Genomic DNA, 26,964 nt, shown 5'->3' on the forward strand with positions numbered 1-26,964 from the left:
GTTGCTTAGATAAATTTAAAGACAAAGTTGTTGGGATGCCAGAAAATATTTGCATTTCAAGTTACTGCCAAGGGGTCAATGCAACCCCAATTTTTGGCCTCCAAAAGCATGAAAACTGAGTAGTAGTCTTACATCCTTATTCACTACAGAGTCATCAACATCAGGGATTTCCTCTGACATCCTATCATTGTGAAAGGAATCAGGAGATGGAAAGGCTATTTTCTCCTGGGTGTGACAGACCAAGAGCAGATGCAAAAGGATGGGAAGCACATCTAGGCTCTCATGGCTCCTGTAGAGCTAAAACAACTTAAAGCGATGACTTCAGTGTTCCCTGCTCTTTGGTTCAGTCACGAGGATTTAGGCATGAAGGCTACAGCATGTAAGCAGGTCACAGACCTCAGCTTCGGTCATACCTTTAAAACTGCTTCAGGGAAATTTCTGTTGAAAAAACGGACAACTTCTTTTACGTATAGACTGGACTTTGTGCGGACAGTTATCATGTAACCATCACCGAACCTAGGAAACAAAAAAATGCAAATAAAAACACATCACTTGTTGAAAATGGCCCAGCAGATATACATCCCTTTGAACTTCCAATATCATCTGTCAAAAACTGTGGAAAAAGAGAGAGAACCTGTAGCATTGGCCTTAAAACCGGGATGTCTGTTTAAGGCTTATACAACAGATTGACATTAATCTGCAGTATTTTGAGCAATACTACTTGAATCTTGCATAATGCCTAGATTTGCAAGTGAATATACTTTGAAAACTATTCAGAAAAGATGTAATGATATAGGTATTTTTGAAATTAGATGTAATTAAAGAGAACACAGTTACAACCAGTGTCACAGCGTGGCAAGTTATAATATGACGCCTCTCATCCTCCCCACAGCTCCCTCTGCTGCTTCCATTCTTTGTTCACATTACCTTGCATGTGAACTCCCTAAGTCCTCTACCCTCCTGATGTCTGGTTCCAAGTCACTCTGCAACTTGACTCCTATCTCCCACATGTCTTTCATTCACCCCAAATTGCTCACTTTCATGAGGGTTATTTCCCATTCTTTGATTTCCCTCCTTTGGCTACCCTGTATATATTCCATCATTGCTTGGCTACACTTAGAAAATCTTTTATTCAAAATTACCACAATCCTGACAAAATGCCCACCCAACACCCAATACCCATCATGCTCTAACCTCCGGAGTCATCCACCCTTTCTGAATGTTTCTCTACCACTATCACAATGACCTTCATTATATCTTCTATTCACCAAATTATAAAGGATCAACTCCTCACCTATATCTACCATTAGAAGATGAATTTAAAATCCAAAATCACACATATTTGAAGCCCCCTTAGTCAACATTACTAACCTATCATTCAATCCACTTAACCCAGCATGAACACACTTAATCTTCTCATCCTTTCTACCCTTCGTTGGATATTAAATTTTTGCATTGCCTTCTTCTTTCACAGCAGCAACTATGCCAAAAGTTGTCGAAGACTGCAGACAGACATTGATAGGATGCAGAAGTGGGCTGAGAAGTGGCAGATTGGGTTCAACCTGGAGAAGTGTGAGGTGGTACACTTTGGAAGGACAAACTCCAAGGCAGAGTACAAAGTAAATGGCAGGATACTTGGTAGTGTGGAGGAGCAGAGGGATCTGGGGGTACATGTCCACAGGTCCCTGAAAGTTGCCTCACAAGTAGATAGGGTAGTTAAGAAAGCTTATGGGGTGTTAGCTTTCGTAAGTTGAGGGATAGAGTTTAAGAGTCACGAGGTAATGATGCAGCTCTATAAAACTCTGGTTAGGCCACACTTGGAGTACTGTGTGCTGTTCTGGTCGCCTCACTATAGCAAGGATGTGGAAGCATTGGAAAGGACACAGAGGAGATTTGCAGCCTGGTTTAGAAAGTATGCATTATAATCAGAGATTAAGGGAGCTAGGACTTTACTCTTTGGAGAGAAGGAGGATGAGAGGAGACATGATAGAGGTATAGAAGAGAATAGATAGAGTGGACAGCCAGCGCCTCTTCCCCAGGGCACCACTGCTCAATACAAGAGGATATGGCTTTAAGATAAGGGGCGGGAAGTTCAAGGGGGATATTAGAGGAAGGTTTTTTTTACTCAGAGAGTGGTTGGTGCATGGAATGCACTGCCTGAGTCAGTGGTGGAGGCAGATACACTAGTGAAACTTAAGAGACTACTAGACAGGTATATGGAGGAATTTAAGGTGGGAGGTTATATGGGAGGTAGGGTTTAAGGATCAGCACAACACTGTGGGCCGAAGGGCCTGTACTATGCTGTACTATTCTATTCTATCTATTCTATAAAGCCATCAACCCATTACTCAGTAGCTCTATCTCTAGTTTTAAAAATTCTTCAAAAATTCATTATTAAAACCAATCTCTGATATCGCTCCCAAAATCCCTATTTATTTCAACATTTGCATATTTATTCTGTGTCTGCTTTTATCCTAACACACAAAAGGATGTTGGGCTGTTCAAAGTTCCTGAAGAATCTGTGTTGTGCAGTTGGCTATGTCATATAGTAAGTTTTGACTTGACAAGCACTTTGAGAATAATCAGTTTTAGTGGGATCACAAACAAGATAAAAGTCTGCAGATGCTGGAAATCCTTGCAACACACACAAACAGCTGGAGAAATTCAGCAGGCCAGGCAGCATCTATGGAAAAGGGTACAGTCGACATTTCAGGCTGAGACTCTTCAGCAGGACTGGAGAAAAAATGATGAGGAGTAGATTTAAAAGGTGGGGGAGGGAGGGAGAAATGCAAGGTGACAGGTGAAACCAGGATTAGGAGGGGTGAAGTAAAGAGCTGAGAAGTTGATTGGTGAAAGAGATACGGGGCTGGAGAAGGGGGAATGTAACAGGAGAGGACAGAAGGCCATGGAAGAAAGAAAGAAGGGAAGAGCAACTGAGGGAGTGTGACGAGAATACACATAAATTAAGATGTTTGCTGGCCTGGGATAGCATCAGTGGCATCAGCAGTTGGTCTGCCACCTGTCCTCAGGGGAAGGAGAGATAAGGAACAATGAAGCAGCATCTGGAGATGTGTAATGAAGGGACAGGAGAGAGCGCTGTCTGGAGCGGTTCCCCCTTTGAACCCTGAACTGTTTGAAGTGATGGACAGGTGATCTGGAGATGTGTAATGAAGGGACGGGAGAGAGAGCTGTCTAGAGCGGCTCCCCCTTTGAACCCTGAACTGTTTGAAGTGATGGACAGGCGATACCCCAGCAGGGGGATAAAAAGGGACAGGTTCGCTAAGGCAGGACACACACGACACTCAAGGTAACGAGACTCTGGAAGCGGTGCGCCTCTCACAAGTCGGTGGGAAGTTCTTGGACGGCTGATCGGGGTATCAGCCTTAAACGCACAGGGTGGAAAAGGTACGATCAGCGGGAACCCGGTGTGTGTCCACCCTTGTTTGGGTGCCGGGTTCACTGCAGAGGATCGACCGCATCTGGAGGAGGGGTCACAGTTGGTGACCTCAGGTGACATCACAAAGGACCCGCCCGAAAGCTGCTTGTGAGCAATATTGCTGGTCTGTGAGTGGAAGCCGTTCTGAATGATCAGTCGTTCTCGTTCTCTCTCTCCCTCCCCTGACGTTGTCCATCGCCATGGCAACGATTACTGCGAACTGAACTAAATTGGACTGAACTTTGTGTCACTTTGAAATTGGTCATTTACCCCTAGACAACGATAGAGCTTGATTGATGCTGTTATCTTAATTCTGTGCACATGTGTGTTTATCATTGCTGAACTGTTGCATTTATTATCCTTTCGATTACTGTGTTGCTTGTTTCTTTAATAAAAATTTCTAAGTTCTAGTAATCCAGACTCCAACTGAGTGATCCATTTCTGCTGGTTTGGCAACCCAGTTACGGGATACGTAACATAAGTGGGGGCTCGTCCGGGATTTTGAACGCTAAATTTGGGACGGAGTAAATTGATTGGGTTAAAATTCCCGAAAGAAAGAAAAGACAAACAGCAGAAATGGAGGCTGAGGAATTTATAAAGGCGCCGACCTTGGAGGCATTAGAGGATGCCAGGAAATCGGAATTGGTAGCTGTGGCCAAACGGTTGAATCTTGCTAAGGGGAAGTCAACAATGAGGAGAGAGGAGATACACAGAGCTATTGTAGAGCACTATGTATCTAAAGGTGTGTTTCGCCAAGGCTAGCTGGGGGTGGTGTCTATTGAAAAACCTGCTGGAGACACGGTACAGGTGCAGCTTGAAAAACTGAGACTCGAGCACGAGTTCCGGGTACGACAGTTGGAGCGAGAAGAGAAGGAGGGAGAGGTAGAAAGTCAAGAGAGAGAGAGAGACAGTTGGAGAGAGAAGAGAGAGAAAGAGAAGAGAGAGAGAGAGAAGAGAGAGAGAGAGAGAGAGAGAGAGAGACAGACAGACACACACACACAGTTGCAGCAGTTGAAGAAACAGAGGGAAAGGGAATTCAAGCTGGAGAAGTTAAGGTTAAGGGCAGAGCAGGGGCTCGTGCCGAACCAAGGTGGAGGGTTCCGGGAGACCCAGGAGGTTAGGCTGGTTCCCCCATTTGACGATACCGACGTGGATCGGTACTTCCTCCATTTCCAAAAAGTGGCTATAAGTCAGGATTGGCCGAGGGATAAGTGGGCTGTGTTACTTCAGAGTGTACTGAAAGGGAAAGCCCAAGAAGCTTACTCAGCTTTGTCCGCGGAAGATGCCCAGAGGTATGAGGTGGTGAAAGAGGCCATCCTCAGGATTTATGAGTTGGTCCCGGAGGCATACCGGCATAGGTTCTGGAATGCGAGGAAGCAGTGGGACCGCATGTATTTGGAGTTTGCCCGTGAGATGCAGACATATTGTGAGCGTTGGTGCGCCTCAAAGGGGGTAGAGGGGGATTATGACAGACTGCTACAGCTGATCCTGATTGAGCAGTTTAAAGGTTGTGTCCCTGAGGGTATGAGACCCTACCTCGATGAGAAAGAGGCAGCCACGTTAGCTGCAACTGCTAAGTTAGCGGATGAGTATGCGTTGACGCATAAAATGAAGTTTGCCCCGAGTAAAGGCTACCAGAAGGGTAGTGAGGATGGCGGGGAGAGTCGCCGGAAAAGTCAGAAAGTAAGCCGGGGACTAGTGAGAAGGATAAGGTAGACCGGGAGCAGTCTGGCAGGAAGTCTCCTGGGGTCGTCTGTTATAATTGCGGGAAAGTCGGACACTTTGCGTCCAGGTGCTTTGCCCCAAGGAAGGAGACGGAGAGAGGATCGACCGCATCTGGAGGAGGGGTCACAGTTGGTGACCTCAGGTGACATCACAAAGGACCCGCCCGAAAGCTGCTTGTGAGCAATATCGCAGGTCTGTGAGTGGAAGCCGTTCTGAATGATCAGTCGTTCTCGTTCTCTCTCTCCCTCCCCTGATGTTGTCCATCGCCATGGCAACGATTACTGCGAACTGAACTAAATTGGACTGAACTTTGTGTCACTTTGAAATTGGTCATTTACCCCTAGACAACGATAGAGCTTGATTGATACTGTTATCTTAATTCTGTGCACGTGTGTTTATCATTGCTGAACTGTTGCATTTATTATCCTTTTGATTACTGTGTTGCTTGTTTCTTTACTAAAACTTTCTTAGTTCTAGTAATCCAGACTCCAACTGAGTGATCCATTTCTGCTGGTTTGGCAATCCAGTTACGGGGTACGTAACAGGAGTCTATGGGCAGGCAAGGAAATAAGTGAGAGAAGGAAAAGGGGATGGGAATGGTGAAGGAGAAAGGGTGGGGGGGCATTACTAGAAGTTCGAGAAATCAATGTTCATGCCATCAGGTTGGAGGTTACCCAACTGGAATATAAGATGTTGTTCCTCCAACCTGAGTGTGGCTTCATCGCAACAGTAGAGGAGGCTATGGATAGACATATCAGAATGGGAATGGGAAATTGAATTAAAATGGGTAGCCACTGGGAGATCCTGCTTTTTCTGGCAGATGGAGCATAGGTGCTTGGCAAAGCAATCTCCTAACATGCATTGAGTCTCACCGATACACAGAAGGCCACACCGGGAGCATCGGACGCTGTATATGATCCCAGCAGACACAAAGGTAAGTGTCACCTCACCTGGAAGAACTGTTTGGGACCATGAATGGTAGTGAGGGAGGAGGTGTATCACTTGTTCCATTTGCAAGGATAAGTGCCAGGAGGGAGATCAGTGGGAAGGGACTAATGGACAAGGGACTCGCATAGGGTGTGATCCCTGCAGAAAGCAGAAAGTCGGGGGGGGGGGGGATGATAGGGTTTCCTTTGGGTCCTCATCTACCATTCCTCCAGTCTCTGCATCCAGCATATAATTCTCTGTAACTTCCGCCATCTGCAACAGGATCCTTTCACCAAGCACATCTCCTCCCCCCCCCAAACTCTGCTTTCAGCAGGGATCGCTCCTTATGTGACTCCTTTGTCCATTCATCCCTCCCTACTGCTCTCCCTCCTGGCACTTATCCTTGTACATGGAACAAGAGCTACACTTGACCCTACACCTCCTCTATCACTACCAAACAGTCCTTCCAGGTGAGGTGACACTTCACCTGTGAGTCTGTTGGGGTCATATACTGTATCCAGAGCTCCCAGTGTGGCTTCCTGTTTATCTGTGAGACCCGAGGCAGGTTGGGAGACTGATTTGCTGAGCACCTACGCTCCATTCGCCAGAAGAAGCAGGGTCTCCCAGTGGTCATGCATTTTAATTCCACTTCCCTTTCCCATTCCAATATGTCTGTCTATGGCCTCCTCCATTGTTGTGATGAAGCCACACTGAAGTTGGAAGAACAACATCTTATATTCCATCTGGGTAGCCTCCAACTTGATGGCATGGATATCGACCTCCCGAACTTCCAGTAATGCACCCCCCTTCACCATTCCCCATTCCCATTTCCCTCTCTCACCTCATCTCCTTGCCTGCCCATCACCTCCCTCTGGTGCTCCTGTCCCTATTTCTTTCTTCCATGGCCTCCTGTCCTCACCTATTAGATTCCCCGCTTCTCCAGCCCTGTATCTCTTTCACCAATCAACTTGCCAATTCATTACTTTACCACTCCCCATCCCGGTTTCACCTATCACCTTGTCTTTCTCCATCCCCTTCCCCCACCTTTTAAATCCACTCCTCATCTTTTTTCCTCCAGTCCTGTTGAAGGGTTTTGGCCTGAAACGTCGACTGAACTCTTTTTCATGGATGCTGCCTGGCCTGCTGAGTTCCTCCAGCATTTAGTGTGTGTCGTTTAGTGGGATCACCTTGCCTTAGGTGTGAAAGTTGCCTTCTTGTTTGTTTTGGATATGCAGTAAATATACAACTTGTCAGAATATCACTGATCGTCAAGCATGATTCATGCAAAATCCACTTGCCCGCCCAGCCTCTCTCCATGTAGACAACTTGAGAAAGGGTGTCAGACAGCAGACACAGTGGAGCCATCACTGTGTAAATTGGGGGGCAGTGGTGTCAACAGTGCTCATTACCAAAGTGTGAAGTTTATTTTTGATTCTTTTGATTCAAAAGAACTCTGTGCCCAAGAAAATGAAGAACAGTGTCATTAAAGGGAAACAGCGAGCTGACTGCGATCAGGGTTGGAAAAGAACTGGAATGTGAAGTTACCGGTTTTTCAAGTGCTGAATGCTGCCGAGACACCTGAACCGCCCATTTACCATGATTGCCAGTCTTGTGCACAATGCCTCACATTCCTCCATGCTGTGGACATAAAAGGAAGCAAATTAGAAACAGCAAGCTACTTTCTACTCGCATGTCATAACACAGTCAATAATGGAGAGAAGGATATATTCTTATCTGGCTCATTGGTCATCAGTTTTACTCACTAGATGTTTTCACATTTTCTTCCTACAATTCAGTTCACTGTGTGGTTTAAATTGGAAGTTCATGTGCATTGATTTTTTTTAAATGGCCGCATAACTGAATTGCTAAAAAAAAAGGCAAAAATCAACTAAAATTGAGTCTGAGTAATCAGTAGTACACAAATCTTTTTTTTTACAATTTCAATTCCCTTTCAGAAACAGAATTCACCTTCAAAAGGTACTAGATCCTTTTCCACTTCAATTAAGCCTGAAACGTAGTTTATATTAAGCTCAAACATCTTTGATCAGCAAAACTATTCTACCTATGAACACATTTCATTACACATTTGTATACAAATTCCACCAACAAATAAATATTTAATTTGTCACAGAGTCAGAATTGTTCAACATGGAAACAGGCAACTTCACCCACCAAGTCCATTAACTATAAAGCACCCATTTACATTAATCCTATTTTATACTGCCTACACATTCATCAGCTCCCCCCAGATTCCACTGCACACTACACAGAAGGGGCAATGTACAGTGGCCAGTTAGCCTACTAATCTATCCCAGGCTCAACATATCGATGCAGTTACAAAGGCAGCACAACAGGGGCTATATTTCATTAGGAGTTTGAGGAAACTTGATATGTCACCATAGACTCTCACATATTTCTACAGATGTACCATGAAAAGTATTCTAACTGGCTGCATCACCATCTGGTATGGGGGGGGGGCACTGCACAGGATCAAAATAAGCTGCAGAAAGTTGTAAACTTAGTCATCAGGACATCTTTAAGGAATGATGCTTCAAAAAGGTGGCATCTATCATTTAAGACCCCCATCACCCAGAACATGCCCTCTTCTCATCCTACCATCAGGGAGAAGATACAGGAGCCTGACGGCATACACTCAATGATTCAGGACAGCTTCTTCCCCTTCGCCATCAGATTTCTGAATGGATAATGAACCCACGAACAACTGCCTCACTACTGTTTTTGCACTATTATTTAATTTAACACACACACAATTTTTTTTACTGTTATTCACTGTTTTTATTATGTATTGCAATGTCCTGCAGCTGCATAAGAACAGATTTCATGACATATGCCGGTGCTATTAAATCAGAGTCTAATTCTGATGTTAATTCCATTGCGATGTGGGGAATAAAAAGGAAAATCAGGAGAAAGTGCACGTAGTCACAGGGAGAACATGGAAACTCTACACAGACAGCACCAAAGATTAGGACTGAACCTGTGCCGCTAGAGCTGTGATGTGCGGCTGTAGTAGTTTTAAGGCTCTGGAAGTGCTTTAAATATCAGATCTTTTCACTGTTTATAACTGCAAATATAAAGGACAGAAGAGATCAAATTTCTTTATGCAGAAGGTGATGGATCTTTGGAATTATCTACCACAGAGAACCAGAGACTCAGCTGTTTTCATAAAAAACCAAGATCAATCAATTTCTGGATGTTGAGATCTGTCTGTTTAGGTACCATATCCGATGTGGACATTGGTGACTGTGGTTTTCCATATAGATCTATCCCTCGTTCTTTGGATGACTTCCATTTCTTCGATGTGTAGCCGCCTGGTTATGCTTTTGATGTACATAAGCCAAGGTCTTCCTCCAGGTTAGCTCCCCTCGATCTTTCCAGAGAGTATGAGTTTTTCCAGTTCATCTTTCCACATGATGTGTCCTAGGAATCTGAGTTGTTTTTCTCTTATTGTTGGTATGAGTGATCTAACCGCTTGGGCTCTTCTGAGACTTCTTCATTTGATGTGTGTGTAGTCCGTGATATTTTTAACATTCTCCTATAGAACCATAATTCAGCTGCTTCTACTAGTCTCTTTTCCATTGCTGGAGAAATGGTCCAGCATTCACTTCCATAAGTCAGGATAGAATAAATGTAGCTCTGCGTATTCTGTTTCTAGTGTACATGCTCGTCTTTGTCTGTTAATATAGTCTTCATTTTTTGGAAAGCTTCTTTCACCATTGCAACTGTGGGGTGTTGAGATAGCCAACAGAAATAAGGACAGTGTAGGAAAATGGTACAAAGATACAAGATCAAGTTTGAACTTGATAAATGATGGGGCACGTTCAAAGTGCAAAAGAATCTGCTCATGCTGCTATGTCTTATTGTATTATCATAAAAATAAATGAAACCTATCTTAGATGAAAAGCTGATAATCATTTTGTAAAGTACAAACACTGACACAAGAGGCTAAATATAATTTTCATTGGATGCATGAGGAAGTTTAAAAATGAAAGTAAACATCAGCAGCCTCATGTATACCTTGCAAAAAAGTTTTTATCATAATACTTTGGAAATAAATTAGTTAAATATTAAATTTAAAATATATTAATTTTATTTAAATTAAATATAAAATTTAAAGAATGAAATGCAGAATGAATGAAAAAGCCACAGTGCTACAATGTGCTCAGGCTTGAGGGAGTAACAAAAATGATTTCAGAGATAAAGAACACAATTGAGAGGACTCGGTAAACACACTCCTTACACATCCACATGCACAAACATTGCTTTGTCATTGTGCTGGGTGTGTATACTTCAATGTCTTCCCCCAGTAGACTGGTATATTCTAATAATGGGCCCTAAAGGGTTAGCTTTATGGCGCTTTCTCCGTCATACACAGTGAAATATTCAATTTCTTCAGTAATGGGGATGTGTAAATGTGTATATATTGTTTATATACTGTATTTAAGGTAGATACTCCTGGCTATTTTGTAACTGTGGGGTGCATCATATTCTAATTCATGTGTAGTCTAAATTAACTTTGTGGGTAATTAAAGATAGTACATCCTGGTGCCTAATAAAAGAGGGTCATCGCTCTCAGTGGGAGAAATAGATATCAGAGCTGCCAGGAGTTCACACTGGACAAAATAGCATGGAGCTATTAATGTGTTTCCTGGTAAATATCTTTTTCTAAATATTGACATCTTTCTCTTTGCTATTTTTTCTAAGTTTGACTTTTGACACACCTAATAAACGCACTTGCATAAAAGTGCTAAGTGACTCTAGCCATTTATTTGGTCATAACCCATGGAGCTCCAGTTATGCGGATGTGCTGGAGGAGATGGGATCATTTTTATAAACAGAATATATTATATGGGGATCTTATGGACATCCTTAACATCATAAAGATGAAAAACAGAGTAGATAGTGAGAATATGCTTCTCTTGATAGAGGAGTCACAAAATAGAAGGAGCAGCTTTCTTACAGTGCTTCACATCTGGAATCCGCAACCCGGTATTGTGGTGGAGATGGTTTCAATTGTAATATGGGGAACAACAGGTCCAGCATAAATAGACAGCTGAAAAGAACAGCTTTTTATGAAAATAGGTTCTGGAGAAATTTGTTGAAAGGAAAGAAGCTGATAATCAGCATTCCAAAGGTTTGATGGAAGTGGCTACGGAGGTTGTGGCTGTACAGGTTGTCACACTCCAAAATTCAAGGGAGTTTAGTGCAACTGGCACATGCTGGAAATGCAGATATATGTATACAATTTTAAAAAGATTCAGGTGAATTAGGGAACAATAAGACAATAAAACAGTTAACCAATCATTAAGGGACAGAATAATGTTTCAATCTTGTGACTAGTACAGAGAAGTGTTGACAAGTGGATGTGGCACTATGCTACGGGGTTACACAGGAAATTTTTAAAACAGAGAAAAAATAATACCTGTATACTATACTTGTATGGATTGAGGACTGGTTAATAAAGGAGCCATTAGTAACTCTAAATGAATAAATTTTGGGCTGGGAAGCTGCAACTAGTAGGTTGTTGGAGGAAATGGTGAGAGGGTGCAGCTATTCACAACCAATATTAATAATTTGATTGAAGGAGACAAGTGTAATATATCAAAGTTTACATATGGCACAAAGCTAAGGGGGAATGTGGCCTATGAGGAGGATGCAGGAAGTCCTAGGCACCTCCATGGGAAAGTTAGGAGCACCAAATTAACGGACTATCTCACCTGGTCCCTCTACAGCATTAATGGTACCTATTGTTTGTAATTGGAAAATGTTTAAGGTAGAAATCCTCCATGAGCTGTACGTGTATTTTAACAGAATTGTGTGGATTTAGATGTGTATCATTGAAAATAAATGAACTGTTTTTTAAACTACTTTGATAGTTGGAAGTATATTCTCCTTGGTAGGGCGAGAGATCCACCATTCGAATAGTGGTATTTTCAGCTAAAGTCACCTTAGGGAATAACCAGGGAAATAAACTAGGCCTTGAAGATCAGATGGTTACAGCATAATCTCCCTTTAGTGAGAGTATTCATGGCTATTTATATCCAGTAGGCTTAAAGTCTTTGCTTAAGTTTAGAACTTTGTGGTCAGCAAACCCAATAACATCACAAAGGAAGCACAGCAGTGCCTCTACTTCCTGAGGAAATTGAGGTGAGTGAACTTCCCCTCTCCAATCTAACCAATTTTTACAGGAGCACCATTGGAAGTGCCCTGACCAGCTGTATCATCGTCTGGTACGGGAATTACAAGGCATCTGACCACAAGTCCCTACAAAGGATTGCGAGGACTGCAGTCAGAGATATTTATCTGGAGTGCTGCACATGCAGGACACTTAGCATTCTCAATGATCCCTCCCATCCGGCCAACAATCTCTTTGACTCCTTATCATCAGGCAGGAGGTACCATAGCATTAGGACAAGAACTACACACAAAATGACCTGCTGATTTCAGGTCAGGCAGCATCTATGGAAAACAATAAACAGTCAACATTTTGGGACAAGACCCTTCTTCAGGATTCAGAAGGAAGGTGAAAGATGCCAAAATAAAAGGGTGGGGTATGGGAAAGGAGGCTAGCCGGAAGGCGACAGGTGAAGCTAGTCAAGGACTGGAGCAGAAAGAATTTGATAGGAGAGGAGAGTAGATCATAGGAGAAAGGGAAGGAGCTTTATCCCCCCCAGGCCTCGAGACTACTGAACTCCTTAACACCATCCAGGTCTCATCATGTATGAAACAGCAGTAGCGTTATACTGTTTACTTTGTAACTTGTGTCATGAATGCACCTTATTATTTGTTAATTTGTTTTTGGTAACATTACCTTATGTGTTGTGTGTCTGACTTATATATATTGTGTTGTGCACCTTGGTCCAGAGGAACATTGTTTCATTTGGTGGCATATTGAACATGCGTATGGTTGAATAACAATAAGTTGAACTTGAACAAATTCGAACTGGAGGGATGTGGGCCAGACATAGGCAAGTGGGATTAGATCAGATATACACCTTGGTTGTCAAGGATGAGCGAGGCCAAAGGATCTGTTGCTGTGCTGTCTAACTCCATAACTCTACGGAGACTTGAGGGAATGTGGTCAAGCTAACTGAATGGATGTGAACAACACAGATCGTAAATAATGTTTAGAGTCATCTAATTTGGTAAAAAAAATAGAATGGTGATAACTAGCAGAAGATTGAAAGGACTTATATCAGAGAGACCTTAGAAATCACTTAAAGGTAATGTGTAGGTAGAGCAAGCCATTATGAAGATAAACGGTCTGTTGGTCTTTACTGCAAGATGATTTAGCACAACAGAAAAGCTGTTATATTGTAATCACGTAGGCTCCTTGCGAGACTGCACCTGGTATATTTTGTGCTGGTCTTACCTCCCTATCCAAGGGAAGAGCGTAAAATTAACAGAGATAGGACAGTAAATGTTCACCATAGGCTTAGAAGAGCAAGCGGTGATCTCACTGAAGTAAATAAAACTCTTTTGGGATTTTACAGAGTGGGTGCAAGAAGGAGGTTTCCTCTATGGCAGTGATTCCCAACCTCTTTTATGCCATGGACAATATCAAAGGAGTCCGTGGAACCAGGTTGGGAACCCCTGCTCTATGTGATGTCTAGAACCAGGGTCACAGGGTCATAGGAGGTCAGCTATAAAGAATTGAGGCAAAAAGAAATTTATTCACCTGTACAGTATTAAATGTTTGGAATTTTCTACCAGGAGAATCAGTCACCATGTATGTTTGTAATAGAGATTGGTGGACTTTTAAGGGAATCAACGCAAGTGAAGAAATGATACTGAGGTAAAATAATAAATAAACTTGAGTGGACACATGGCACACTTCTGCTTTCATTGCTTATACCTGTGTTCAATTGGGAACAGGTTAATTGTTGGAAAAGAAAGAATATGCAATATCATGAGGAGAGAGATGAGTTAGATTGCTTGTACAAAGAATTGGTATGAATTTGATGGGTTATCCAGTTTCCTTTTCAGAAACAGAATCAGAATCAGGTTTAATATCACCGGCATATGTTGTGAAATTTGCTATCTTTAAGGCAGCGGTACAAAGCAACTCATAATAATAGAAAACATGATTTACAGTTAAATACATGTACATTAAAGAGTTAAAATAAATAAGTAGTGCAAAAATAGAAATTAAAAAAAGTAGTGAGGTAGTATTCACAGATTCAATGTCCACTCAGAAGGGAAAAGCTGTTCCTGAATTGTTGAGTGTGCGCCTTCAGGCTTTTGTACTTCCTTCCTGATGATAGCAATGAGAAGAGGGCACGTCCTAGGTGATGAGGGTCCTTCATGATGGATGCTGCCTTTTCCAGACATCATTCCTGGATACTATGGAGGCTAGTGCCCATGATGGAGCTGACTAGGTTTACAGCTCTCTGCAGCTTTTTTTGATCCTGTGTAGTAGCGCCCCACCCCTCGCATATCAGACAGTGATGCAGCCAGGTAGAACGCTCTTCATGGTACATCTGTAGAAACTTGGGAGTGTCTTTGGAGACATACCAAATCTCCTCAAACTCCTAATGAAATATAGCTGCTGCCATGTTTTTTTTGTAGCTGCATCGATATGTTGGGTCCAGGATAGATCCTCAGAGACAGTGGCACCCAGGAACTTGAAATTGCTCACTCTTTCCTGCTGTAACAAGACTCTGGCACATACTGAAACTCACTGACAGCTATTTGTGACCGTATTTTAATATGGTCCAAGAATATTTAGGAATTATATGACATTGTGAAACAATTTAATAAGTATTTGGTTATAAATGTGATTGATGGCTCTAGCCAGGACTATAATTGCAGGTTTGATAGTTAAAATGTGTAAGAACTACAGAGCATAAATCACCAATGCAGCTGTCCAAATCAGAGTTCAAATGGAATTTTTACTGTTTGCTCGGTGTTAATCTGTTTCCCTGACTTTACAAATAAAGGATGGAATGGAAATAGTTAGACACGATGAAGTAAGGTTGTTTCTTGGCCATCGGGGCTTTGAAAATGTTAACCAAGTTAAACATCTGACCAGGTCTGAGGGAGCGCATTATAGTGATAGTCAGATAATATTCTGAATGCTTAACCATATAACATAAAGCCATATAACAATTATAGCACAGAAACAGACCATCTCAGCCCTTCTAGTCTGTGCCGAACTTTTACTCTCACCTAGTCCCGCTCACCTGCACTCAGCCCATAACCCTCCATTCCTTTCCTGTCCATATATCTATCCAATTCAACTTTAAATGACAACATCGAACCTGCCTCAACCACTTCTGCTGGAAGCTCGTTCCACACAGCTACCACTCTCTGAGTAAAGAAGTTCCCCCTTGTGTTACCCCTAAACTTTTGCCCTTTAACTCTCAACTCATGTCCTCTTGTTTCAATTTCCCCCATTCTCAATGGAAAAAGCCCATCCACGTCAACTCTATCAATCCCCCTCATAATTTTAAACACCTCTATCAAGTCCCCCCTCAACCTTCTACGCTCCAAAGAATAAAGACCTAACTTGTTCAACCTTTCTCTGTAACTTAGGAGATGAAACCCAGGCAACATTTTAGTAAACCTCCTCTGTACTCTTTCAATTTTATTGACATCTTTCCAATAATTTGGTGACCAGAACTGTACACAATACTCCAAATTTGGCCTTACCAATACCGTATACAATTTCAACATTACATCCCAACTCCGATACTCAATGCTCTGATTTATAAAGGCCAGCATACCAAAAGCTTTCTTCACCACCCTATCCACATGAGATTCCACCCTCAGGGAACTATGCACCATTATTCCTAGATCCCTCTGTTCTACAGCATTCTTCAATGCGCTACCATTTACCATGTATGTCCTATTTTGATTAGTCCAACCAAAATGTAGCACCTCACATTTTTCAGCATTTAACTCCATCTGCCATCTTTCAGCCCACTCTTCTAACTGGCCTAAATCTCTCTGCAAGCTTTGAAAACCTACTTCATTATCCACAATGCCACCTATCTTAGTATCATCTGCATACTTACTAATCCAATTTACCACCCCATCATCCAGATCATTAATATATATGACAAACAACATTGGACCCAGTACAGATCCCTGAGGCACACTGCTACACACCATCTTCCAATCTGACACACAGTTGTCCACCACTACTCTCTGGCGTCTCCCATCTAGCCACTGCTGAATCCATTTTACTACTTCCATATTAATGCCTAACAATTGAACCTTCCTACCTAACCTTCCATATGGAACCATGTCAAAGGCCTTACGGGAAGTCCATACAGACAACATCCACCGCTTTACCCTCGTCAACTTTCTTAGTAACCTCATCAAAAAATTCAATAAGATTTGTCAAACATGTCCTTTCACTCACAAATCCATGTTGACTGTTCCTAAGCAGACCCTGTCTATCCAGATAATTATATATACCATCCCTAAGAATACTTTCCATCAATTTACCCACGACTGACGTCAAACTCACAAGCCGATAACTGCTAGGTTTACTCTTAGAACCCTTTTTATACAATGGAACCACATGAGCAATACGCCAATCCTCCGGCATCATCCCCGTTTCTAATGATATTTGAAATATTTCTGTCAGACCCCCTGCTATTTCCACACTAACTTCCCTCAATGCCCTAGGGACTATCTTGTCCGGACCCGGAGACTTTTCCACTTTTATATTCCTTAAAACCGCCAGTACTTCCTGTTACGTACCCCGTAACTGGGTTGTCAAACCAGCAGAAATGGACCACTTAGTTGGAGTCTGGATTACTGGAACTAAGAAAGTTTTATTAAAGAAATAAGCAACACAGTACTCTAATCAAAAGGATATAAATGCAACAGTTTAGCAATGGTAAAACACACATGTACACAGAACTAGGATAATAGGATCAATCAAGCTCTATCGCAGTCTAGGGGTAAGATGATCCAGTCATCAAGTGACGCAGAGTCCAGTTTAATTCAGTTCGCAGTAGCCGCCGTCGTATTGTTGGGGTGAGAGAGAGAGAGAGAGAGAGAGAACGAATGAATATGCAAATCGGTTTCCAAACAGACCTTCGATATTCCTTGCAGGTAGCTTTCGGGCGAGCCCTTTGTAATGTCTTCTGAGGTCACCGACTGTGACCCCTCCGTTCCAGATACGATCGTTCTTCTGCGGTAAACCCGGCACCCAGGCAAGGGCGGACACACACACCAGGTTCCCGCCCGACCGTACCTTTCCACCCTGTGCGTCTATGGCTGGTCCCGCGACCAGACCTCCAAAAACTCTCAACAACTTGTGGGGGGGCTCACCGCTTTCAGGGTCTCGTTACCTCATGGAGTTGTGTGTGCGTTGCCTTAGCGAACCTGTCCCTTTTTATCCCCCTGCTGGGGTATCGCCTGTCCATCAAACTTCAAACAGTTCAGGGTTCAAAGCCACCGGTCTCTGACAATACTCGGAACCATGTCTCCTTTCGGTAATCTCTCTCGTCTCTCTCTTATTAGCACCTTGCATGTTCCCCCATTGTCCTCTTATCGGCATCAATCTTCTGATAACGGGTTCTTAATGTCCTAGGGACAATCTTGTCTGGATCTGGAGACCTATCCACTTTTATATTCCTTAAAACCACCAGTACTTCCTCTTCTTTAATTGTCATACTTTCCATAACTGCCCTTCTTGTTTCCTTTACTTTACACAATTCAATATCCTTCTCCTAAGTGAATACCGAAGAAAAGAAATTGTTCAAAATCTCCCCTATCTCTTTTGGATCCGCACATAGCCGTCCACTCTGATTCTCTAAGGGACCAATTTTATCCCTCACTATCCTTTTGCTATTAACATAATGGTAGAAACCGTTTGGATTTATTTTCACCTTACTTGCCAAAGCAACCTTATATCTTCTTTTAGCTTTTCTAATTTCTTTCTTAAGATTCTTTTTACATTCTTTATTCAACTTCTCAATTTCTTTTGGGGTTTCATTTATTTATTTATTTATTGTGATACGACGTGTTGGCCAGCAATTTCCTGATTTAATCATAGCCTTATCATAGGGCAATTTACAATTAACTTAACAACCGGTATGTCTTTGGACTGTGGGAGGAAACCGGAGCACCCAGAGGAAACCCACATGGTCACGGGGAGAACAAACAAACTTCTTACAGACAGCAGCGGGTTAGACACATCTTGTACCGCCTTTCTCTTGGTGATGGAATAGTGTGTAAAAGGAAAGGAAATTGATAGAACGGCAACTCTCACACCCGTCCCCTTGGAGAATTTGCTGAACTGCTGCCCCACCTTTGACTGCCATCAACTAGTACAGTAAGTCCCCGGGTTAAGAACGTCCGACTTACGGACAACTCGTACTTACGAACGGACTGCCATAAAGCCTATTATATTAAAACTTCGTGACGCTCATGAAAACATTGCATGGCTTCAGCAGTTCATTGGCTCGAGGAAGGAGATCACTTTCCGCCACTTTAAGTCGGATCACGTTGCCGTTAACACTGTGTTGAGTGTGTAACTTTGTATTTGGCTTAAATTTTTCTCTTATTTACCCTTGTAACCATGACTCCAAAGCGTAAATCCGATGCAAGTGCTGGTGATGCATCAAAGAAAAGGAAAACAATCCCGATTGAAAATAAAGTGGAAATAATAAAGCGATGGGAAAGAGGTGAAATGCCATTGGTCATTGGAAAAGCATTAGGCTTCAGTCGGTCAACAATCGGAACAATTTTAAAGGACTACCTTGTTATTCCTTTTTTTGCATTTTTAAAAATTTATTATTGTAACTTAAAGTAATGTTTATGTCTTGCATTGCACTGCTGCTACAAATCACAAATTTCTTGACATATACCAGTGACAATAAAGCTGATTCTGATTCCGGAAGAGCATTAAAGAACTTGCAAAAGCATACATATTCTTTATACCGTATACTTTATTGTCGCCAAACAATTGATACTAGAGCATACAATAATCACAGCGATATTTGATTCTGCACTTTGCGCTCCCTGGAGTACAAATCCATAGTAAATATTAAAAGTTTAAATTATAAATCTTAAATAGAAAATAGAAAATGGAAAGTAAGGTAGTGCAAAAAAACCGAGAGGCAGGTCCGGATATTTGGAGGGTACAGCCCAGATCCGGGTCAGAATCCGTTCAGCAGTCTTATCACAGTTGGAAAAAAACTGTTCCCAAATCTGGCCATATGAGTCTTCGAGCTCCTGAGCCTTCTCCTGGAGGGAAGAGGGACAATAAATGTGTTGGCTGGGTGGGTCGTGTCCTTGATTATCCAGGCAGCACTGCTCCGACAACTTGCGGTGTAAAGTGAGTCCAAGGACGGAAGATTGGTTTGTGTGATGTGCTGCGCCGTGTTCACGATCTTCTGCAGCTTCTTCCGGTCTTGGACAGGACAACTTCCATACCAGGTTGTGATGCACCCTAGAAGGATGCTTTCTACGGTGCATCTGTAAAAATTAGTGAGGGTTTTAGGGGACAAGCCAAATTTCTTTACCTTTCTCAGGAAGTAAAGGTGCTGGTGGGCCTTCTTAGCAGTGGACTCTGCTTCGTTGGACCAAGTCAGGTCATTTGTGATATTGATACCGAGGAACCTAAAGCTTTTGTCCTGTTCCATTTGCGCACCACCGATGTAAATGGGGTTGTGCAGTCTGCTACTCCTCCTGAAGTTAACAACCAATTCCTTCATCTTGCTGACGTTGAGGGTTAGGTTATTGTCTTCGCACCATAGCACCAGGTTCTTAATTTCCTCTCTGTACTCAAGCTCATCATTACCTGAGATACGGCCTACAATTGTTGTGTCATCAGCAAACTTATATATTGAGTTTGATGGAAACTTGGCTACACAATCATGGGTGTACAGTGAGTACAGCAGGGGGCTGAGTACACAGCCTTGTGGGGCACCGGTGCTCAGAGTGATTGTAGAGAAGAGCTTGTCCCCTATTTTTACAGCCTGGGTCCTGTCTGTGAGGAAGTTGAAGATCCAGCTGCAGATCTGAGTGCTAAGGCCCAGGTTCTGGAGCTTAGGAATCAGTTTATTTGGAATGATGGTATTAAAGGCAGAGCTGTAGTCAATGAAAAGGAGCCTTACATATGTGTCTTTATTTTCCAGGTGTTCTAAGGAGGAATGTAGGGCCAGAGTGATGGCATCTGCCGTTGACCTGTTGCTCCGGTAGGCGAATTGCAAAGCGTCGAGGTTGACCAGTAGGCTGTGGTTGATGTGTGCCATAACCAATCACTCGAAGCTCTTCTTTACTTATTCTCTCTGCTCAGTACTTGCACATAGTTTCAGGTACATAGAAGCAATTCCCCTGAATTTTAATATTCCTTCCTCCCTCACTGCGAAGCATTGGGGTTTTCCACGACAGACAGAACATTCCATTACTCCACAGCATCTTTAAGAGCAGAGTAAAACTCCAATAATCCATTATCCAATTGTTCAGAAATCCTGATGGTTTATCATCTGGTTCAGTCATCAGTGGGCTAAGAACTCGTATCCACAAATTTACTATTAATGCATTCAAATACTCATGAGGCCAACTGTGCCTATTGACAGTGGAGCCACTGCTGGGATCGGATACAGTGTGGGTCAGAAATATGGCAAGGTTGGTGGCTGGAGTGTGAGCTGTTTTGACAAGCTGAAAATTACAAGTTCTTTTGGCCAGGTTCCCTTTATACTTACTAGGGAACTTTTATCCATTGCTTTTAAACTCAATCAGATTGTTGTGTAGCATTATCATTTTTCATGTAGTTTAACTTTCTTATGCTTGTTTGTATTTTTATATAATCACCTACATACAGGCAATTGTTCAGTGAGTTTTCAATGGTTACAGTTGCCTCTATTTTTCCGTCTTCAAAGGCCAGTATCATATTACTTGAATCTGACTATCTGATTGGTTAACGTTATCAGTGGAATCTCTGTTATCAGTAGTCTGGCATAAGAAGACAATACTACTCTGAGTCTTTCCCTTTTCCCCGCTCTTCCCTTCTCTTTACTCTTTGCCATTTCCCATGCTTCTTCGCTCTTTGGCTTCTTTGCTCTTGTAGCACTTAAATGATCATAAGCAACAAGTTTTAAGCCTCATTCCAAAGAACCTTTGGATCACAAAAGCATCAGGATCCCACACTGAGTTCTTGAAGTATTAGACCACTGTGCCCCATGACCAAAAGTGGAAATAAAAATGGACGGGGTAAGACAAGTAACATCCACTAGTCTGGCAAATATATTGGCACAGCACTACTGAGACCTGAGGGTGCAGATTATTAAAGTTTTATTGTATATACAGTGCCTATAAAAATATTCACCCCCCCCCAGAAGTGTTCACGTTTTACTCTTTTACATCACCGAATCACAGTGGATTTAATTTGCTTTTTTCACTCTGATCAACAGATAAGACTCTTTCATGTCAAAGTGAAAATAAATTTCAACAAATTGGTCTAAATTTATGATAATTACTGAAAACAAAATAATTAATTGCATAATTACTCACCCCCTTCAAGTCAGTATTTAGTAGATGTACCTGTACAGTCTTGAGTCTGTGGATAGGTCTCTATTAGCTTTGCACATCTGGACACTGCAATTTTTCCTCATTCTCCTTTACAAAGCTGCTCAAGCTCTGTCAGATTACATGGGGATCATGAGTGAGCAGCCCTTTTCAAGCCCAGCTACAAATTCTCAATTGGATTGAGGTCTGGACTCTATCCTGGCCATTCCATGACATTAACTTTGTTGTTTTAAAGCCATGACGGGAGGAGAAGATGGCGGCGTGACGCAGCTTGCAGTGGCCGCTCCGGTGAATGATATCTGTTATCTGTCAAGTAGGGTGCCGTGCACAAACCTGATTTGATGGAGACAGACGTGAGGGCACGGAGGAACATCTGTGAAACTTCTGAAATGCCTGTTTCGCTGCCGCTGCTACTGTGTGATCCAGAATCCCCAGAGGGGAAGGCCCCGAGTCCTTGGATTCGCCTGTTGCTTGGCGGCCGGGGCGGGGTCGAAGCGCTCGGCAGAGATGGTGCTTGGTGCTCGGTGTCAGAGGGCTGGTCGGAGTCTCAAAGTTTTCGGACGGACTCAGAGTCGGCTGCAGTCGGGTGCTTCCAATGCATTGGTAAGTTTGCGGTGCTTGGAGTTCATGACAGGGAGAGTTTCTCCCTTCTACCATCTGCATGAGATGATGGAGCTATCGGGACTTGAGACTTTTTTTTTTACCGTGCCCATGGTCTGCTCTTTATCAAATTACAGTATTGCTTTGCACTGTTGTAACTATATGTTATAATTATGTGGTTTTGACAGTTTTAGTCTTGGTTTGTCCTGTGCTTCTGTGATATCTTTCTGGAGGAACATTGTATTATTTTTAATACATGTATTTCTAAATGACAGTAAACGAGGACTGAGTGTCCTCATAATCTAATCTAATTTAACAATCTAATTCCTGTGAAGCTTTGGCTTTATGCTTGGGGTCATTGTCTTGCTGGAAAATAAATTTTCTCCCACGTCACAATCATCTTGCAGACTGCATCAAGCTGTTCTCCAGGATTTCCCTGAATTTTGCTGCATTCATTTTATCCTCTACTCAGAAGAGTATTTTTCTGTTGACCAATGTCAAAAAAGCCAAATTAAATCCACTATGATTCAATACTATGAAACATTAAAACATGAAAACTTCCAAGGTGGGAGGGGCTGAATACTTTTTATAGGCACTATATTTTTTTAAATGGCCAAGTTTATTAATGTGTTTGCAACACAAATATTTCATGTATTATATTGAGAATGTAACTGATCATTTGGGGAAAACGGCTAGCAAGAAAAGTTGCCCAGGATCAAACACAAGAGATTCTGCAGATGCTGGAGATCATGAGCAATGCATACAAAATACTACAGGAACTCAGCAAGTCAGGCAGTGATCTATGGAGGAGAATAAAAAGTCAAAGTTTTGGGCCAAGAACCTTCATTTGGACGGGAAAAGAAGGGGGCAGAGCCAGAATAAGAAGGTGATGGGGGGAGGGGAATGAATACAAGCTGGCAAGTGATAGGTGAAAGTAGGGTAGGGGAAAGTTGGGTAGAGGGATGATGACGTAACAATCTGCGAGATGATAGGTGAAAGAGATAAGGGGCTAAAGAAGGAGGAATCTAATAAGAAAGGGCAGTGAAAATTTCTCTCCTCTCCTCCTTCTCTCTTTCTTATTCCCCTCTCACCACTTTTCTCCTCACCTGCCTGTATCCTCTCTCTGGTGCACCCCTTCCTTCCCTTCTTCCATGGCGCACTGCCTTTATGATTTTAAATGTGTCCCTCACCTGCCAGCTTGTACCCCCCCCCCACCTTCTTCTTCTGGCTGCTGCCCCCTTTGTTCTCAGTCCTATTTATTCCCTTCCGTAAGTACTGAGTTTCTCCAGAATTCTGCATGTGTTACCCAGGAACAAGTTAGGTTAGTTATTGTTGTGTTGCCATCAAGTCTACAGGGCAATTATACACTAAGCACCACAACCTCTGAAGAAAATACTAACAGAAGCACCAGAATGGCCCCTTGGGTCTGCTCCATCATTCAATGAAACAAAGTCTGGTTGTACCCTGAGTTCTGTTTGCTTCAATTCCTTATTGTCTGCAAACACAATGTCTGCTGCAGGTTGATGACAAGCTGCTCTACCCTTTCAACACCTCCAAACAAGTCCCTCACACACAAAATGATTCAGTTTTAAGAATGTTCATTGAAGCTACAATCCAAGCTGTGCTTTGGTTCCCTCACCATAGATGATATCACAAAGCACCTGGAAACAGCAGCTCACAGATGGATGCAGTCTAAAGAAATTCAGTTTGCACAAATGGATCAATGCAGAGCTGAGGTGATAATCAGATCGGCTATGATTTTATGGAATAGTGAATGCTTTGTTGTGTTCTAATTATTGTTATTAATAGTCCTTTTTTAAAATTTTAAAGGTGACAACTGACTTCATTGTAAGTGTAAAACATTTTGGAATTTTTTAATGTCTGAGCAGGTCAAAGAAGATACCTTCATTGATTGTTCTGCTTCATTAGCAGTCAAAGCCATTCTAATAGCATTAGTTCCTTGTGTTTGGAAAGGTCTTGCCAGAGAAGCTGGTCTCCCAGAGGAAGACAGTGCTCAGGTACAGTGGATAGGTTGTGTGACTAGCAATCCATAAGCACGAATGAACAATCCAGAGGTATGAGTTCAAAACACATGATGCTAGCTGTGGGATTTAAGTTTACTGGAAAAGGCCTACAATTTCCAATAATAATTCATTCTGGTTACAAGAACTATAAGAAGCCAGTTGTCATCTTTAAGTGTGAAAGATAGATGAAGTAGTCAAAATCTTTTTCACATAGTAGGACTACCAAAAACAAGAGTGCATTAGGTGAGAGAAAGGAGTCTTAAAGACAATCTCGGGGGCAATTTCTTTTAAAACACAGAGAGTGGTTGATATCTGGAACTTGCTTGAAGATCGAGTGGAGAAATTTACTACAATCATTATACTTAACAGGTATTTAGGCAGACACTTACAATAGGCAAGGCATAGAAGGATATGACCCTAATGTAGGCAATTAGTGTAGATGGGTGAAAAGGTCAGAACGCTGTGGTGGTTTGAAAGCCCCATTTCTATGCTGTACAGCTCTATGTCTGGACTAAAATTAATTCCAGACCACCCCTCAGTGGTAAAAAAATTACCTCTGTAATGCCATGACAGCAACTCCTCAAGGGACAAATAGGGTTGGGGAGCAATCACTGGTTTACCAGCAATGCTCAAATGACTCCCAAAAATGAATATATACAGGTGTCCCCCACTTTTCGAACGTTCGCTTTACGAAACCTCACTGTTACGAAAAACCTACATTAGTACCCTGTTTTTGCTTTCAGAAGGTGTTTTCACTGTTACGGAAAAAAAGCAGCGCGCGATAAAAGGCAGCACGCGCCCCCAGCAGCCGCTCTCCCCGGATTCGGAACTGCATTCTCACCGGCATTGCTTTAGCACTTGCCTGTGAGCAGCTGTTAGCAAGATGAGTTCTATGGTATCGAAAAAGCCTAAAAGAGCTCGTAAGGGTGTTACACTTAGCGTAAAACTAGACATAATCAAGCATTTCGGTCGTGGTGAACGAAGCAAGGACAAAGTGAGTTTGGCTTGTGGAAGCTGACAAAGATGATGTTGAAGAGGTTTTGGCATCCCATGACCAAGAACTGATAGATGAAGAGCTGATGCAATTGGAAGAGGAAAGGATAACAATCAAAACCGAATGCAGTAGCAAACTGAACGTGAAGCAACTGCGTGAGATTTTCGCTGCAATGATAAAGTACGACTTTAATTTTGAAAGGGTACGTAGGTTTAAGGGATATTTGCAGGATGGTTTGAGTGCTTACAAAGAACTGTATGATAGAAAAGTGCATGAGGCTCAGCAGTCAAGCAAGCCTTCCACATCAGCCACAGCAGACGACGAACCTCGACCTTTGACATTGAGGCGGGCAGTCATAGGAGAAGATGAGCCGCCTGCTCTAATGGAAACAGACGACGATGAGATGACACCCCAGTGTCCCATCATCCCAACACCCAGGCCTCGGACAGATACCGATTCGTGGAGAATGCAGCAGTAGCCGGGAGGCACCCACCACGTCTTTAAGAAAAAAGCCGAAATAAACATGTTAATTAATTTTTGCCGCCCGACACGTCATTGGAGGCCCAGATCATAGACGATGCAATCGGTACTGATCTGGGCCGACAATTACGTGCCAGGCGGCACCTAATTAATTAGAATGTTTATTTCGGCTTTTTTCTTAAAGATGTGCTGTGTACCTCCCGGCTACTGCTGTACCCCTGCATGCTTCACGGCAATGTATCGGTCGGCAGCCTGGAGGGTGGGGGCCACTGCACCACCCCAGCCTGCAATGACTCAGTCTAACACACCATCATCAGTGTGCTCGATGTCTTCCCGATTCCAGTAAGTGATACTACACTGTACATACATTATTTCTACTTTATATCGGCTATGTATTTTTACGTGTTATTTGGTATGATTTGGCAGCTTCATAGCTTAAAGGTTACTGGAGACCGCTTGCGCTGTGTTTTTGCCAACAGCGCTTCTGTGAGATTTTCTGCCGAGAGCGCTTGCGGGAGATTTTTGCTACGGAGAACAGTGCAGTAATGATTGTGGAAAAGTATTTCTACTTTATATAGGCTGTGTATTTATCATATCATTCCTGCTTTAACTTTATGTTACTGTTATTTTAGGTTTTATGTGTTATTTGGCATGATTTGGTAGGTTATTTTTGGGTCTGCGAACGCTCACAAAATTTTCCCATATAAATAAATGGTAATTGCTTCTTCGCTTTACAACATTTCGGCTTACAAACCATTTCATAGGAACACTACCTTCGGATGGCAAGGGAAACCTGTAAATGAATTGTAAAGAAAAGAACACAAGCTGGAAGAGTCCAATACAAGAGCAATAGCAGTATGGTTTACCAAAAATTAGTCACCAATTGGCTACTTTCCTTAGACTCTTTTAGTGTTTTCTACTTAGGGGAACATTATGGTAGAGTTGCATTGAAGTTGCCTTTTCATCCTTCTTAATAAAGAATTTGTAGAAAATAAATGAAGGTTCAGTTTCCAAAACAACAAGTAAGGCTGATAATGGTGAATGGAATAGAAGAATATGTTTGGGGCAGTCATAAATATCTAAAAATGATTCAATACTTCAAAATTCCTCAAAGAATACATACTAATTACAGCACTTCTTTCTCCTAAAATGAAAATTCCTTAAGATGATTCTATGGTGCCTTGTCCATTTGGAATAGAAGTTGGCTATTCCCCCCCCTTCTATTCCCCACTCTGGCCTCCTACCTCTTCTCACCTGTCTATCACCTC

General features: G+C 42.4%; 1 protein-coding gene across 1 annotated transcript in view; it reads right to left on the bottom strand.

The window, feature by feature from the left end:
• abca2 (ATP-binding cassette, sub-family A (ABC1), member 2) overlaps positions 1-26,964 on the bottom strand; it is a 553,235-nt gene that overhangs the window by 27,314 nt on the left and 498,957 nt on the right. Inside the window, exons 45-46 of the mRNA XM_072240523.1 lie at positions 7,634-7,726; positions 414-516 (exon numbers count right to left, since the gene is read on the bottom strand). Coding sequence (XP_072096624.1) covers positions 414-516; positions 7,634-7,726 — 196 coding nt within the window. The remainder of the gene's footprint in view (positions 1-413; positions 517-7,633; positions 7,727-26,964) is intronic.

Source organism: Mobula birostris, chromosome 22 (genome assembly GCF_030028105.1).
Source record: "Mobula birostris isolate sMobBir1 chromosome 22, sMobBir1.hap1, whole genome shotgun sequence".
In the NCBI taxonomy this organism is placed as follows: Eukaryota; Metazoa; Chordata; class Chondrichthyes; order Myliobatiformes; family Myliobatidae; genus Mobula; species Mobula birostris.